At 41.2% G+C, this 14,693-nt stretch overlaps 1 protein-coding gene across 5 annotated transcripts in view; it reads left to right on the top strand.

Moving 5' to 3' along the window:
* The window catches only part of adamts3 (ADAM metallopeptidase with thrombospondin type 1 motif, 3), a 137,856-nt gene that overhangs the window by 93,425 nt on the left and 29,738 nt on the right, over positions 1-14,693 (top strand). For 2 of the 5 annotated variants that reach the window (XM_076891209.1, XM_076891207.1), the window contains exons 10-17: positions 1,164-1,296; positions 5,379-5,492; positions 5,870-6,015; positions 7,341-7,516; positions 9,324-9,457; positions 10,246-10,369; positions 13,586-13,642; positions 14,549-14,632. In XM_076891209.1, the coding sequence (XP_076747324.1) occupies positions 1,164-1,296; positions 5,379-5,492; positions 5,870-6,015; positions 7,341-7,516; positions 9,324-9,457; positions 10,246-10,369; positions 13,586-13,642; positions 14,549-14,632 (968 nt within the window). The remainder of the gene's footprint in view (positions 1-1,163; positions 1,297-5,378; positions 5,493-5,869; positions 6,016-7,340; positions 7,517-9,323; positions 9,458-10,245; positions 10,370-13,585; positions 13,643-14,548; positions 14,633-14,693) is intronic. The other 3 variants (XM_076891210.1, XM_076891208.1, XM_014408120.3) reach the window with 2 other exon arrangements.

The following is a 14,693-nucleotide window of genomic DNA, read 5'->3' as shown; positions in this document are numbered from 1 at the left end:
GGCTTTTATTATGAAAGGTGCCTTTGTTGACAAAAATCAATGTATAGCAGGAAAAAGTTTCTGCGTTATCTCAATATGAAGACTTTGTGAGGCAGCTGCTGAGAAGAAATTTAATGAGAAGTTTAAAAATCATTCCACATTTTCAAAAGGCACATATGCCTGCTCTGTCTCTGCGCCGGGTTTAGCTGTGCCCCGTGAAAAAACAAACAGCCAGGCTGGGGTTTACTGCAGCTGAGCCGCTTCTCACCACCTGGCTCTGTCGTTAAATTAGGAAGTATGTGCATAAATCTCAGTGGGAAAACAAGCAGTTTCTGGATTTCTCTGATAGCTTTGTGCCGCATTCAGGTAAAATCAGAATGGTCAAAAGTTAAGAAATATCAGAGGGGCGTATTTAGCCTTTTAGCTTTCCTTTGGGTTCGTTTCTTAATCATTTGCTTAATAATTAGATTTTGCACTGACGTCGATGGAGGGATTAAATGTCTCAGTTGATAATAGATTCCCAAGGTCAAAATATAATTATTCTTTAATGAAACTGAAAGTTTCTGTTAAAGTCCTTTAACTTTACTCTAATGTGTTAATAACAAACCACACGCAGCGTATAACAGCATTTATAGCATCTGCAAACAGCAGAGCAACAAGTCGTTTCTCTTGTTATATTGAGCAGGTTTAACTAGTGTTCATGCAACAGTTTGAGTTGCTGCAGGGCCTTTAAATTCAATCACCCATTAAGCAGTAACTCCCACAGTGAACAAACAGAATGAAGTCAAAACTATGAAACTAATTAACAAATGAAAACAACGCTTCCGGTTATGCTAAAACATCAACGTAACAGAGACTTGAGTTATATGGATCATTTGTTGGACTGATGGTTTTATCTGCAGAGGGCTGATGATTGCAGGGAAAAGCTGCAGTGAGGGGGTTTGATGCCTTTGCTCTGCTGGGTGGTTTAGGTTCACTTAGAGTGAATTAATTCGTGACAGCAAATAAGTAAAAATTATGCGACGGCTTGTGGCCACATCTAGGAGAGGGTGTGGCCTCAGGCTTTCCAGGTACAGATGCCCTTTCAAATAAAGATCTCTAGTTTGTGTCAATAAACCTTTTTGGCCCTGTGAACTTTGTTTGGCTTGTTCAGAGTGAAAACATGAACCTTCATGTCCTCACAGCACGTATGATTGTCTCCTGGATGACCCCTTCAAACATGACTGGCCGGAGATTCCTGAACTTCCTGGCATCAACTACTCGATGGATGAGCAGTGTCGATTTGACTTCGGGGTCGGCTACAAGATCTGCACTTCTGTGAGTAAAAGATGAAAAAATATGTAATCGATAGCAGAAACCAGCTAAAACATATCCTATGGAAACTGTTGAAGAAGTTAGTTCTTTAGACTCTTGGGATGAGCGAGCAGGGACTTTCAGTGAGGTTTCTGCAGAAAGCTGTGCTGATCACAGCCTCCAGAGGAAACTGACTTTGAAATCTCAGACGATCAGAAACCGTCTGCAGGTTATCGAGCGCTTCAAACAGAAGCCTGCTCGTTTAACCTCAATCACACCTGTGATTCCCCAGACCTCTGCAGATGGCAGGGTGATCACCGTTGTCCCTGTTTACCGTCATCTGTTTCCAGCAGGTCAGAGATGCTCAAATAACAGATAAAAATGAGCTTTTCCAGTTGTTAATTTTGTGAATACCGCGCTAATAAAAATGCAGATATGCTCAGTATGAGCTGTTGAATCTTAAGCTTTGAGTGTTTGCAAGATTTTGTTTTATTTATTTTTTTACTTACAACAAAAGTGAGTTTTAAAAAGTCAGAAATGCAGCAGCCTGATGAGAGGCAGACGTAACGATGTTGATCATGTGTCGCAGAAAGTGTCACGCTGTACTCAAAAAAGCTTTAAACTTGCAGAAGACGACTTATTATTTTGGGAGCTGTAGGAACAGAATGAGAGTCTGAGGATTGGGCGTCTGGCTAAGATCGTCGATCGATGTCTGGGGTCCTGACTTTAAACTGAGGTTGGCATTTCTTTGAAAGCATTTCGAAAGTCAACAGAGTCCCGGTGATGCAGTCCTATTATCGCTGAAGGCTGCATTGTTTGATTTCAGCTTAAAAAGGAGGCCCGGCTGCTCTGTCTGAGGTTTAATAGGTTGTAGCTGACAGTTTTCGATGCCCTTTGTTCTCTACAAAGATCAATTTTTGGTTCTTATTTTCTGCTTTGTAATTATTTGTTCATTTCACGAGATGATACACTGCTAAGAGGAGACGCTGTATGCCGTTTTAAAATTTCCTTCCTCTTCATCATCTTATTAAAAAAATTATCAGATGATCACTTCTGCTGTTTATGAAAGTCTGCAGCTACACGCAGCGCTACAGAGCACTTCAGCAGTTTTCATCTCATTATTTCGAGTTTCCAGCCCGAGTTCTCTGTGTGTGTGTGTGTGTGTGTGTGTGTGTGTGTGTGTGTGTGTGTGTGTGTGTGTGTGTGTCTAGAATACATGCCGAGATCTCTGATCAGCAAACTGAACATTTCCTCTCCAGCGACATGGTTTGTGACTAGATGTGCACCTAATGCAGCATTTGGTGACTGTAGAGCAAAAGATTCCCTGTAGATGTGAGACCACGGCCACAGCTAAGTGTTTAAATACTGAACTTACTGAGTGTAACTTCCTGTTTGCTCTAAGTACAAAATGTAAACTGCTTGATTCAGGTTTGCCATTAATGTCTGTGCTCTGCTTCAAATCTAATAAAAGGCCTGTTAAAGTGCTTAGATGAAATTAATCTAAACCGACATTTACATCATGGAGGTTTAATTTATTACTGTGCTCGCGGTTTTACAGACAGCAGGGATGTGCCCACCGAGAGCAGGTTGCTCATATACCGAGACTGCTTCCTTTGTAGTCATGCTAATCTAATCTAATGCTCATCTAAATGATGAAAAACAGCTAAAAATGTATTTAAAACACTTAAAAACATCACCGGCTATTTAAATTTGACACAACTCGTTTCACATTACCTAGAAGAGAGAGACCTCGCTCTGAGAGCACAGTCTTTGGCTCGTGTTCAGGTTGATATGACCTGTACTGTTGCCCTGTTGTTTATGAGGGGCAGCCAATCAGAGGACTTTAAAGAAAGGCTCGTTTTCAGACAGAGGATGAAGCAAGGCCCAGTGTGGGATAAAGATCATTTTAAACTACAGATCATGCAAAGCTGCTCTAGTATTATCCAATAATAAAACACTGTGAGCCAAGTAGTAACTTTTTTTTGCACCTCATGTTCCAGAATTATTTCCAGTGTCAGCTTGGTGTAAAATCAAGCAAACATTTCTGCTTCATCTACACTGAGAAGTAAACTTTTTCCACTTTAAAGTTTCCTGTGTTGTGTTTTAGTGCTGACGTAGGACAATTGTCTAATTTAAGTACGACTGTGCAATGACAGCAAAGACTCAAGTTCAACCTAACAAAAGTCTACGCTGTTACCTACGAGATGTTTACAGCCTGCAGCTGTTAAAAAAGCAGAAGAAATCCAGAAGTGAAGAGATTCAAGACACGCTCTGTTGATCAGCCTCTTTAAAACCTCCGTTGGTTCAGGTTTGTTTGCTATGATGTTAACTCTTCCACAAAAGCTGGATGCTAGCACAGATGATTGTTTTAGCATCGCAAATGAGCAAATCACAAATTAGGCGTGTCATTGCCCAGCTGAGCAGATTACAGCTGTTACTGCTTACTGGGCCATTCTGAAGTACTGTTTAGATCAAGTGGCCGGTTTAATTCCTGCATGCTTATCTACATCTATTAAGGCCACGTTAGCTTTACACCCACATTTCTGGGTCACAGGATTTGCCTGTAGGTGGACCTGACCTGCATTTTGCCCCAGTTTTGCCTTTTTAACCGAACATCAGAGAGGTTCGGCCAGCGAAGGCAGGCTGCTCTGTTGGGTCTCAAAAACAATCATTTTTACAAAGAAGGGCTGAACAATATGGAGATTAAAAAAAAAGATTTATCAAGGTAATACTACATGCACCCCATATACATGTATACACCATGTTTTCTATGCTTTTGATGCTTCTCCTTTTTAGTTTTAGCTTTTTTCCATCAAACAAAAGCATCAGGAAAGCTGTAAAAGAAAAACATGAAGTGGTAGAGTTACCCTGAGTTTGCTTTAGCCTGAGGGTTTGATTTATAGATGTCTTACTTTAATCTTTATTAAAACCCCACGCAGGGCCTGTGCTCGCAGTGCAGACAGATAAATGTGTAACAGACAACAACACAGTCCTTTAGAGACAGCTGATTATCAACCTGTCAGACCAAAAACAGTCCCGCAGTTTATGGCTGTCGCACTCACCGTTGCTGTAATTTAACTTCCACAAAGAATCGGACAGAAAGTTAGTGAAGCTGTTAGATGTTAGAATAATAGAATCCCAAATGAACTTTAAAATAAAAGACACAACTTCTTGTGTGTCTTCCTTACTCTGACCAGGAACAAAAGACATGTGATGAGCGACCTTACTAACAAAACCAAAAGGAATCAGGCCTGAAGAAGTCAATGTACTGTCAAAATGTCATCCTGATGTGGAATGGAAGAAGGAATAAGAGCGAGATGGCAACATGGAGGTGTTATTTTTGCTCCTTTGTGCAGAATAATACCCAACAGATGATGACACAAACATGGTGAAAAATAACGAGCGTGTTAATATTTGGGAGATACCTGTTAGCACGTAGCACACATTATAAACTGTGTATTGTCTGGAGATCAACAGCCAAAAACAACCAAAAGCTTCTTGCGTCACACATTTATCTGCAGACGTGAAGGAAGCTGTTTGACTGTCAGACACTCACAGATGTACCAGTGACGTCTGCTCTTGAACTGTCGCACAGTCTCTTGTCATTGAGATGTTTTGGGCAGCTTAACTGTCGCTTTTTAAGTTATCTCGAATTAATCTGATTGTCTGCTTAGATCCCTCAGAAATGTTCGACCACCTTACGTGACGAGGAACTTAATAAAAAGCCGTTATCAAAGAAGCCCACTCAGCCCTCTCTGGTAGATAAAGAGAAGTGAGAACGACAAATACCTACATACAGTTTTAGAGTTTCTCCCTCTTTTATCAGACAACTTTCATCGTTACTTTTGTGCTGTGGGTGATTATGTTCATTTCTTTTGCACCTTAGTTTATCAAGGACTCTTGGATATTGGATATAACACAAATTCTTGTCTTATATGAAAAGAAAGTCTGACAGATACTCATTCCTTTGCTATTTTTAAGTGACCATATTCTGCTCACTCAGTTAGGCAACACAATGAGCAGCTGAGTTATCCTGCAGCTATATTTTTACCTATAGTGTGCCATGTTTTCAGTTGCCTTAACGTTTTTTGCTGTCTGTGTTCCAGTTTCGCACATTTGACCCGTGTAAACAGCTGTGGTGCAGCCACCCAGACAACCCCTACTTCTGTAAAACCAAGAAAGGGCCACCTCTCGATGGGACCGAGTGTGCACCTGGAAAAGTGAGTTTGTCTATTAGACCTACATACAATAAATCATGACCAACACTATAAGGGCACCACCAGGAAAAAAGCCGGTGGATGGTGGAGATGGTTCGTGCAGTGCTCAGATGTTGTTGTCGCAGCTTCTAGCTGGACTCCACATTATCACGCACTATTTTTCAGTGTGCAAGGTAATCCAGTAGCATTAGGAGGATTACTGCAACATTTAAAATATCTCTGATGACGTCATCACTTCACAGGACGAGCAACTGTGGTAACCACGGAAATCTTGACATTCCTGCCCACATCCTTCTGGCTAAAAAGTTTAGCATTTAGACAGGAGACCTTCTCTGCTGGCTTACTCTCCCCGTCTCTCTTTGCCTTCTCATCTCATGTAGTGGTGCTACAAAGGTCACTGCATGTGGAAAAACCCTAATCAGGTCAAGCAAGATGGTGCCTGGGGCTCCTGGAGCAAATATGGTTCCTGCTCACGCTCCTGTGGAACTGGAGTTCGATTACGGACCCGTCAGTGCGCCAACCCTGCGTAAGTGGACAAGCATTGATTAGATTCAGGGCGGCATCAAGAATAATAGAAATAGTAAAGTATTTGAACAATGACGTGACTTTTGTCCTGGCTGCCTCCTCCCTGAGCCACCTTCTGCTGGAGGTTTCTTCCTGTTAAAAAGGAGTTTTTCCTTCCCACTGTCACCAAGTACTTACTCAAGGGGGGAGGGTTTCCTCTACACTACTGTAGGTTCTTTACCTTACATATCAAGCACCTTGAGGTGACTGCTGGTGTGATTTGGTGCTATATAAATAAAATTGAACTTTCATAATCTTCCCATTTAAATCACCGCTGTAGACACTTAATTACTTTTTATTAAACGCCTGAATTAAAGGTAAAGTCTTCATTTCAGTTATATCCTGATTCTTTGATTTAGAATCCACTGTGGTGGGGTACACAGAGGAAATTATCCACAGAAAAGTGTCATTGTTCAAATATGATGAATGATTATCATACTTGAATAATAATGGATTAAAAGAGACGGTTTTACTTGACCGTGGAATATTGTGCTTCGTACTGTCTTAATGATCACTTTCCAATGACACAAACTAACACTGATAACTTTTGTGACAGACCTCCAGTATTTGTGAGTCATGTGAGTCTTTAAGTAGCTTCCTAAACCCAAAGGAATGCTCCTCTGGAGAAAGTCACCTGTTCTCTTTTTGGCCGGTAAATGAAAGTCTGTATAAGGACAGGAAACAGGGATGCACTGGTTTAGTCCTGAGGCAACCAAAAATCTGCCTGCTAGCTGGTGTAAAGCTCATTAATTTATATATATGCTGTTTTTCAGGGCTGACAGATATGAAAGCAGCTTACAGCAGCGTTCTCCTGTCTCTTCGTAGGTTTTAGTCAAAGGAAGTCAAAGCATTGTGAAAATGACTTTATATAAAGTTTAACACTAAGCGATCAGTTACCAGACTCTATGTTCAGCCTCATATTGCTGTGTAGAACTTCAAGTTTGGAAAACCTTTTGTGTAAAATCATCCGTGTTATTCGTACGGCTTCTCCTTCTTAAATCCTTTTCAAAGGCAAGTATTTGTCATTTCAACAAAACTCAGGAGGCTTGATTTAAATAATCAACTCCCATTAAATGAATAACTGTAATGTAAATAGTATTACTGCCCTGAAATGACGCTCCACCTGCAAACCAGCCGTAACAGCTGAGAATCATTTTTAGCCAAATGTGCGGGTGGATTTTACACAACAAAAGCCGTGGAGGAGGATTTGTTTCCACTTTTCAAAGTTTATAAGAAGTCTTCGCTGTCTGATCGGCGCCTCTGATGTTCATCCATTTCGTTGCCCAGCCCATCGAACGGCGGCCAGGACTGCCCAGGAGTAAACTACGAGTACCAGTTGTGCAACGCAGATGACTGTCCCAGGCACTTTGAAGATTTCAGAGCTCAGCAGTGCCAGCTCCGCAACTCCCACTTTGAATTCCAAAATGCCAAACACCACTGGCTGCCCTACGAGCATCCTGATGGTAAGCCAGAAAAATGTCAACAGATTGTTTTGCTCAGGCCTGAGGCTGCTTTGCTGCTTCTTTTATGCCCCAAAAAGAACAATGAAAGCAGACGAGGGCAGGAGATCTGAACTCAGACACAGCTGAAAAAAACATATAGCGAAGACAGGAACGCAGCCAGCCCGTCACCACGCTGGCCACACTCCTTTGTGCAAAGGCAATGTTTGTGTTGTGTCCTCTGTCATGTTTTTCTTTTGTATTCTCTCCGTTCTGCTTTTTCCCGTCCTTGTGTAGTCTTCCATCCCTCTGCTGGGATGAACAATTTAAACCCGTTCAACCTTCAAGCTTTCCCTCTTTGCAAACGTAATGGATCACCTGTGCAATTACAAAACTCTGGGCAGGGGTTTGGAAAGTCAGTCATGTAGAAAATAAGTAGGAAGCACACTGAGAAACTGCAGGAAGGTGAGAAATTAAAATCCGATCACGGCCTTCAGTGGAAGGCAGAGAGCTTTTTATGATGTCTGCGGTGCGATTTGACTGTTGGGTGCTGATGTTTTCATGCATGTTCTTGTTATTTATGTTCAGATTTTGTCTGAACAGGTTTTTCTGGTGGTTTTTGTTCATTTTAAAAACACATTTTTAAAAAGAACAGAATGAAAAAAACCAATATTGACAGATTTTTAAAATATGAATTAATAGTTTAAAAAAAGATCAGTTGCAACATATTTTTGCAGATGTATATTCTTTTTTTTGGAAGTGCAATAGTTTTGCATTTGAGACGAGAACTAATCACCGCACTGCAGATAACCAGCCTGCCTTTGACAACTGTGTAAATGAAAGGACAGAAGCATTCAGAGGTTTTCTGTCATTTTTTACATACGATCCAGTTTTTTCGGAGCCTTCAGGTTGTTTTGTTTTCCTTTTTGTTATTTTTCTCATAAAGAGACAGTGCTCATCATGTAAATGTGCCAGAATCAGTCACAAAGGCCAATTTTTTTGGCAGTCAGAGGAAGTTGATGGCTCATCCAAACATTGAAAGAAAATCTTCATAAAAAAGCAGCTGAGCACAGCTAAAAGCCCCAAAATGCAGAGAAGGAAAGAAAACATGAACACATACGAACGACTGCTAATACGATGCTTTTAAGACATAACTCAGCGGTATCAGATTCCTCATGTCTGCATGCATATTAATACAGGTATTATTCACACACTACTTTACAGTCCAGTTTAGAAAATGTTCATTTTGTTTAATGAAGTCGTTGAGCACAGAGGCCTGAATCTGTGAAATCTGGTTAAAATGTAACAGTGAGGTTGTAAATGTAACTTTACCTGATATTTAGACTTTTTATTATTGATTATAATGAGATTGTAATGAGGTAGACGGGGTGTTGATGAGTGTTAATATGTCCTAAAATTCAAGGCGGTCATTGTAATCACTGCAACACAAACAATAAATAATAAACTGGTAACAGTTTGCAAAGCAGGAAAATCAGAAATACACGTAGAATATGCATATTTTGCAATTTTGTTACCACACCAGCATTTTTTGGCTCATGCAGTCTATTAGCGTTATCAAAATTCAGCGATCCAAGCTTTTCCCAACTCCACTGACTTTTCTTAACCGTTTAGCAGGGCTAGAGCCTATCCCAGACTTCACGGGAAGCAGGAAGCTCGACGCACCCTGAGCATCCTTTGACCACTCAAAAAAAAACAACCCACAATAGATTGATGGGTGTTTTTTTTTTCTCTGTCTAAGGAACTTTTAGATAGTTTCAAAACCACTTGGCTTCAGTTTGTTATGCTAATCTAAGAATTCATCGTCTTGCAGCAAACAGGAGATGCCACTTGTATTGCCAGTCCAAGGAGACAGAAGATGTGGCGTACATGAAGGTGCTGGTGCATGATGGGACACGATGTTCTTACAAGGACGCCTACAGCATCTGCGTGCGTGGAGAGTGTGTGGTAAGGGTGTATTCAAACTACATCAAACTACGTTTCTACGAGCTGTGTGTGCTCGTCAGCCACGTTAGCAGCTGCAGACTGCTGGACTACTTAAGCTTTGCACAAATTCATTTAATTACACAGAGTTAATGGAAGTAAACCAGCATCGGGTTCACTGTGATTGAATCCACAGTGTGTACTCACTGCTGTGAAGGAAGAAGCTGGCTTCATTATGATGTTCATATCCAGTACTGCTAATTTGTTCTGAGATGTTATTTAAAGAAGAGTCTGTTTTTCTGTTTGAAGGCATTTTTCAGTGGCGTTTGGGCCTTTTTCACTCTGTTTTCAGCTCAGTTGACAGTTGTGAGAGCAGCATGGCAAATTATAAGCAAACAGTTTCCTCTGTTTATTACTGAATATCCTGAATATGATGAGATTTCTTGTGTCACATTTTGGTGCTTTAGGAGCTCCATGGACATAAAGTTATTTTGGCTCACGGTCAAAACTTGACACCTTTTAGCAAAGAATAAAAATCTAACGAGGAATAGGAAGAAATTCCCTCGATGTGTCTAATCATCCAGGTGAGGTCATGATTTTAAATGCTGACCTGACTCGTCTTCCACCCCCAACAGCAGTCAGCTAACATCAGCTCGTGTCCAGTTGGCGCTGATAAACCAACAGCTAATGAATCTGTTACGTGACATTTGCCGGGTCCGCTTAGCATCAGACACGCTGTGATGGTAACGCTTCGTGCCCTCGGCCAAAAAGCAGTCGGGGTTCATCTGTGTTGTTGTTTTCTTGGTCTCCAGAAAGTTGGCTGTGACAGAGAAATTGGCTCTAGCAAGGTTGAGGACAGATGTGGGGTTTGCGGTGGAGACAATTCTCACTGCCGCACCGTCAAAGGAACCTTCACCCGCACGCCGAAGAAAGCTGGTAAGAGCTCGGAGCTAACACACATCATCTTAAACAGGATCATTGTTCGTTTGTTGTTGTGTTTTATTTACTGTCGTCACATGAATGATTTATTTAACTGCGTTTTTCTTAACTGCCTGATCATTCATGCAGATAGTCACTTTTATTTTAAACATTAAGTTATAAATGATAAACTCAAATCTTCATTTGGTGTATTCTTTACTAAAGTCGCCACAAACATGCTGGGGACAAATATAGAATGCAGATGGTCATTAACATCTCAGTATTTTTGCTGTATTTTCATGGTCTTCTCACAAGCAGAGTAGAGACTTTCCCCCCATTATAGCACCGGGGTTTGATAACGCTGCTGTTTTCTGTATTGTCACATTCAACACCAGAAACCCATTAGTTCATGCTTTAGTTCTGTCAGACTTTCCTCACCTGTCCTCATCCTGCATGTGGCGTTCAGCCCAATTACAACCCCCTGTTTACTTTTTTTCTACAATTTCTTTAAAAATCTATAAAAACTGTAGTTTTTACACAGAAACAGAAATAAGTTGGTGCACTTTAGCATGTTTAAAATCAGCTTCAAATGTTGAAATGTTGCATGTTGGCACTATTCTCACATCTGTTAAAGCAGAAGAATTCAATTCTATTCAGTTTTATTCATACAGCGCCAAATCACAACAACAGGCGCTTTAGATCGTAAGGTAGACCCTCCAATAAACACGGATCCCCACAGGGGACATGGGAGAAAAAAAAATTAAGACGGACTTTTGCGAGATCTCGCAAAAGTTTTAGCCGCATTCTTCGGAGGCCGTCAGCTCGAAGCCGACCGGGAGGTCGAGGCACGATGTGCCGGGAAAGCGGTGTTCCTCCCGGCTGTAGTAGGTCTCGACCTCCCGTTAGCTTCGAGCTAGTGGGTGTCAGATCTCCGAAAATGTCGGAGCACTTTTGCAAATATGTGATGTCTTGTAAACCGAGCAGGTATCTGACGTTTACACAACTACATTCATGCCTCAAAATATCTTAAAAGTGTATTTTGTGACCCAGAAAGAGTAATATTACAACTAAGTAGCTGCCGCCATTGTTGGAATTCAACTTTTGCGAGATCTCGCAAAAGTCCGTCTTAATATTTTTTTCTTCCATGTCCCCTGCGGGGCTCCGTAAATAATACATACAGAAAAACCCAACAATCATATGAGCAAGAACTTTGGCGACCGTGGGAAGGAAAAACTCCCTTTTAACAGGAAGAAACCTGCAGCAGAACCAGGCTCAGGGAGGGGCGGGGCCATCTGCCGCCACCGGCACAAGAAGGCTCAATTTTTGGGAGATTCTTGAGAGATGTTGTCACCTTAACATGACCTAAGGTTATATTAATGTGAGCTGCTAGCTTTACTAGCTTCTTATGTAAACAATCAGCAATCCATTTGTAAGTGAGTGAGTCATCACTAAGCTTTGTGCCATTACCTCTGCCCAGCAGGTCACATGACTTCATGGAATCCCAGTACATGACTGTCGTTCAAGAGCAATCTGAGCTGCTCGCTTCTAAGATGAGAAAAGTACTGTTTCACTTGACTTCCTGTGTAATGTGACACCTTCTGAAATCCTCACTTTATTTTCATGATAACTGAACATAAATAACCTCAGTCTGCATAAGTGTATACACTGTGGGTTAAATGTGAGCAGTAAATGCTGTATACTAGAGCGTACTGTCAGCATGAAATGTGGGCTTTGAAAGGTCTCAGCTTGAGTCTTCTCTGGCCTTGTAACTGTTATGAGAGCATGCACTCCTTTAACTACTGATTTAATAAGCAAAGTGGCAAACGCTTTAAAATAGATCTTGATTAGTCAACCGGATACAGCCCATTATCAGCATGCCACACTTGGTTATCCCATTTTAGTTTCTAGTGTCTCTATTTACCCTTTTTAGAATATTGTTTAAAAAACACATTTAATATCTGAAGCCCAGTTAACCCAAAAACATGCAGAGCACTTTGTGGCAAACGGATAAAGAGCCTGTCGCAGAGCGAGGAAACATTTTCGATGTTCCACTTTTCAGACTTGTGTGGTAAGCCACTGAAATGCAGCCGGACTCAAATGAGGAATCTGACCACTTATAATTTCCTGTAGTCAGTAATCGATTCGGGATAGTGCGAGAGCTGGTAGCTGACTCTGCTGTGCAGCCATACAGCTGAAAAATGCTGCAAATACTCCTCCTCAGCCAAAAATTGATTTGTTCTATTTGCAGGAGGTGGATGTAAACAGAAACCAGGGTGTTTGAAAGGGATTTTATCCAGATAACAATCACCTCACGCTGGCAGTAATGACAGTAATGAAGTGTTTCCACAAACACAACAAATTCTGATGTAAGCAGATTTTGATGTGGCAGTGAAATCTGAACTTGTCTGGGATCAAATATATCGATGCCAGTGCTTGTTATTTTTACTCAGTGTCATCAAAATCACTGGCTTTATCAATATTTGGATACATATTGATATAAACTATGATGTTGATGCTTTTTATTTGCTTAGTCATTGGACACAGCTACAAAGTTTATATGAGTGCACAAAGGTCATCTACGTAACGGCAAAGAGAAGAGGAGATGGGTAGAAACTGTATTTGCATTTATGCAGTTTCAGTAAAACAGCCCTGTTGGAACACATGAAAAAAACAGCATAAAGATGAGAGGTTTCCATAAAAGAAAGAAAATTCAAGTGTGGTTGAAAGAATTAATTTTGCATTGCACTTTTCAGGATTTTATTCATTTATTTTCTACCGTGAATATAATGCAGATTTACATTAATGGTGTTATATTGGTGTAATGGTGTAATTATGACCACCTTCTGCTGTATCTTTGTCATTTTTCCTTGCAGCCAATAAAAGGCTCTACAGGGCCGGAGTGACACGCCGCTGCTTCAGCCGTCACTCTGAACAGTCCGGCTCTTATGAATTAAAAGAGAAATAATCATGTCCTTCTGCATGTTAATAATGTGCTTTCATTTTTGAATACATTTGTAAATTCACCGACAGCCATTTAACCAAACCACCAAAATCCACCCTTGTTTTCGGCTCCATCAGTCATGGATCATATTTCATTGGATTTCACTGAAGTGCGAGTCTCGATGTGATGGCTTCATCAAATCGTTTAAGGATGAACTTTAATGTAACTGTGATCATTCGTCTTTGTTTCCTCACATCTCTCTCTCCCAGTTAACCACTCACCTTTTTTAACAGGGAAACAGTTAAGCAAGAGAGCCCAAAAAGAAACCGCTGTGTCCGAAAACACTATATGCAAGTATCCAGTGTTACTGAATCCCTCCGCGCCTCCTTTGCTAGTATTTCCTGCCCAGCTTGTAGTACAGATGGATGCTTAACACTGTAGAGATCCAGAGACTCGACATAAGCTGCTGTTTCTTCTGTTCCCTGTTACTAAGTGTCTTTATAGAGCTGACTTAGCTTTTGTAGATGTCACAGGCTCGACATACATCTATAAAACTCTTTACAAAAAGTTACGCTTCGTGATATTAGTGGTATTTTATTATTTAACAGCCTAACAAACTAACTTTAGCGTCCTAGCCCAGATAAAAAATGCCACATTAAACAAAGCTGCAGATCTTTGAAGGCAGTCTGAATACAGCTGGCCATTTCAAACCTGGTTCAGTCTAATGATCCGCTTCCAAAGGGTCATTTTAGATAACCAGCTTGTGTGCGGTGTATCAGTCTGCACACGCTCTGTTATCAGATTGTAATTTCTGTTGAGCGTCTTGTGGCTGAGAAATTGGGTTTGATTAGACGATGATCTCTTGGAAGCAAGCGGTCTTTTCCAAAACTTGGAATGCAGACCATGTAAAAATGCCTCTCCGCCACCTGCTGTAACCCTGTGTTAGCTGCACCTCAGCGTACAGTTGCATTTATAGTCAGCTCAGCCGCACCGATGTGTGCGTGCCAGGACACCCAGAGTGTTTGGCCTGTCTGTCAAATCTAAAAGCGAGTAATTACAGCTGCAGTTTTCTCCTGTGAGTGGCGGATGCCGCCCTGCCGGCAAACGTAGCTTGCTTTCTCATCCAGCGACAATTGCTCTGGTTCCTCCTATGCTCATTAAATACGTCTCCCTGTAGGTGATGTTGTTGCTATTAGACAGTGAAAACGAGAGGAGGGGACATGTGATACTGACTAATGATTTATTTCATTCCAAAGGGAAGACGAGAGGCGCCTTTTCTTTGCCCAAAGGAGCTCGAAATGTGTTTGTAAATGAAACAGAGGACTCTCGAAATGTACTTGGTGAGTCACGGTGGGTTTGTAGGAGGCAGACATCCCTGACAGACAACTTTGCTGGTCTGTA

Source organism: Maylandia zebra, linkage group LG12, assembly GCF_041146795.1.
Source record: "Maylandia zebra isolate NMK-2024a linkage group LG12, Mzebra_GT3a, whole genome shotgun sequence".
NCBI lineage: Eukaryota > Metazoa > Chordata > Actinopteri > Cichliformes > Cichlidae > Maylandia > Maylandia zebra.
Note: the sequence above shows the minus strand (reverse complement) of the source record. Positions and strands in the feature narration are given on the sequence as shown.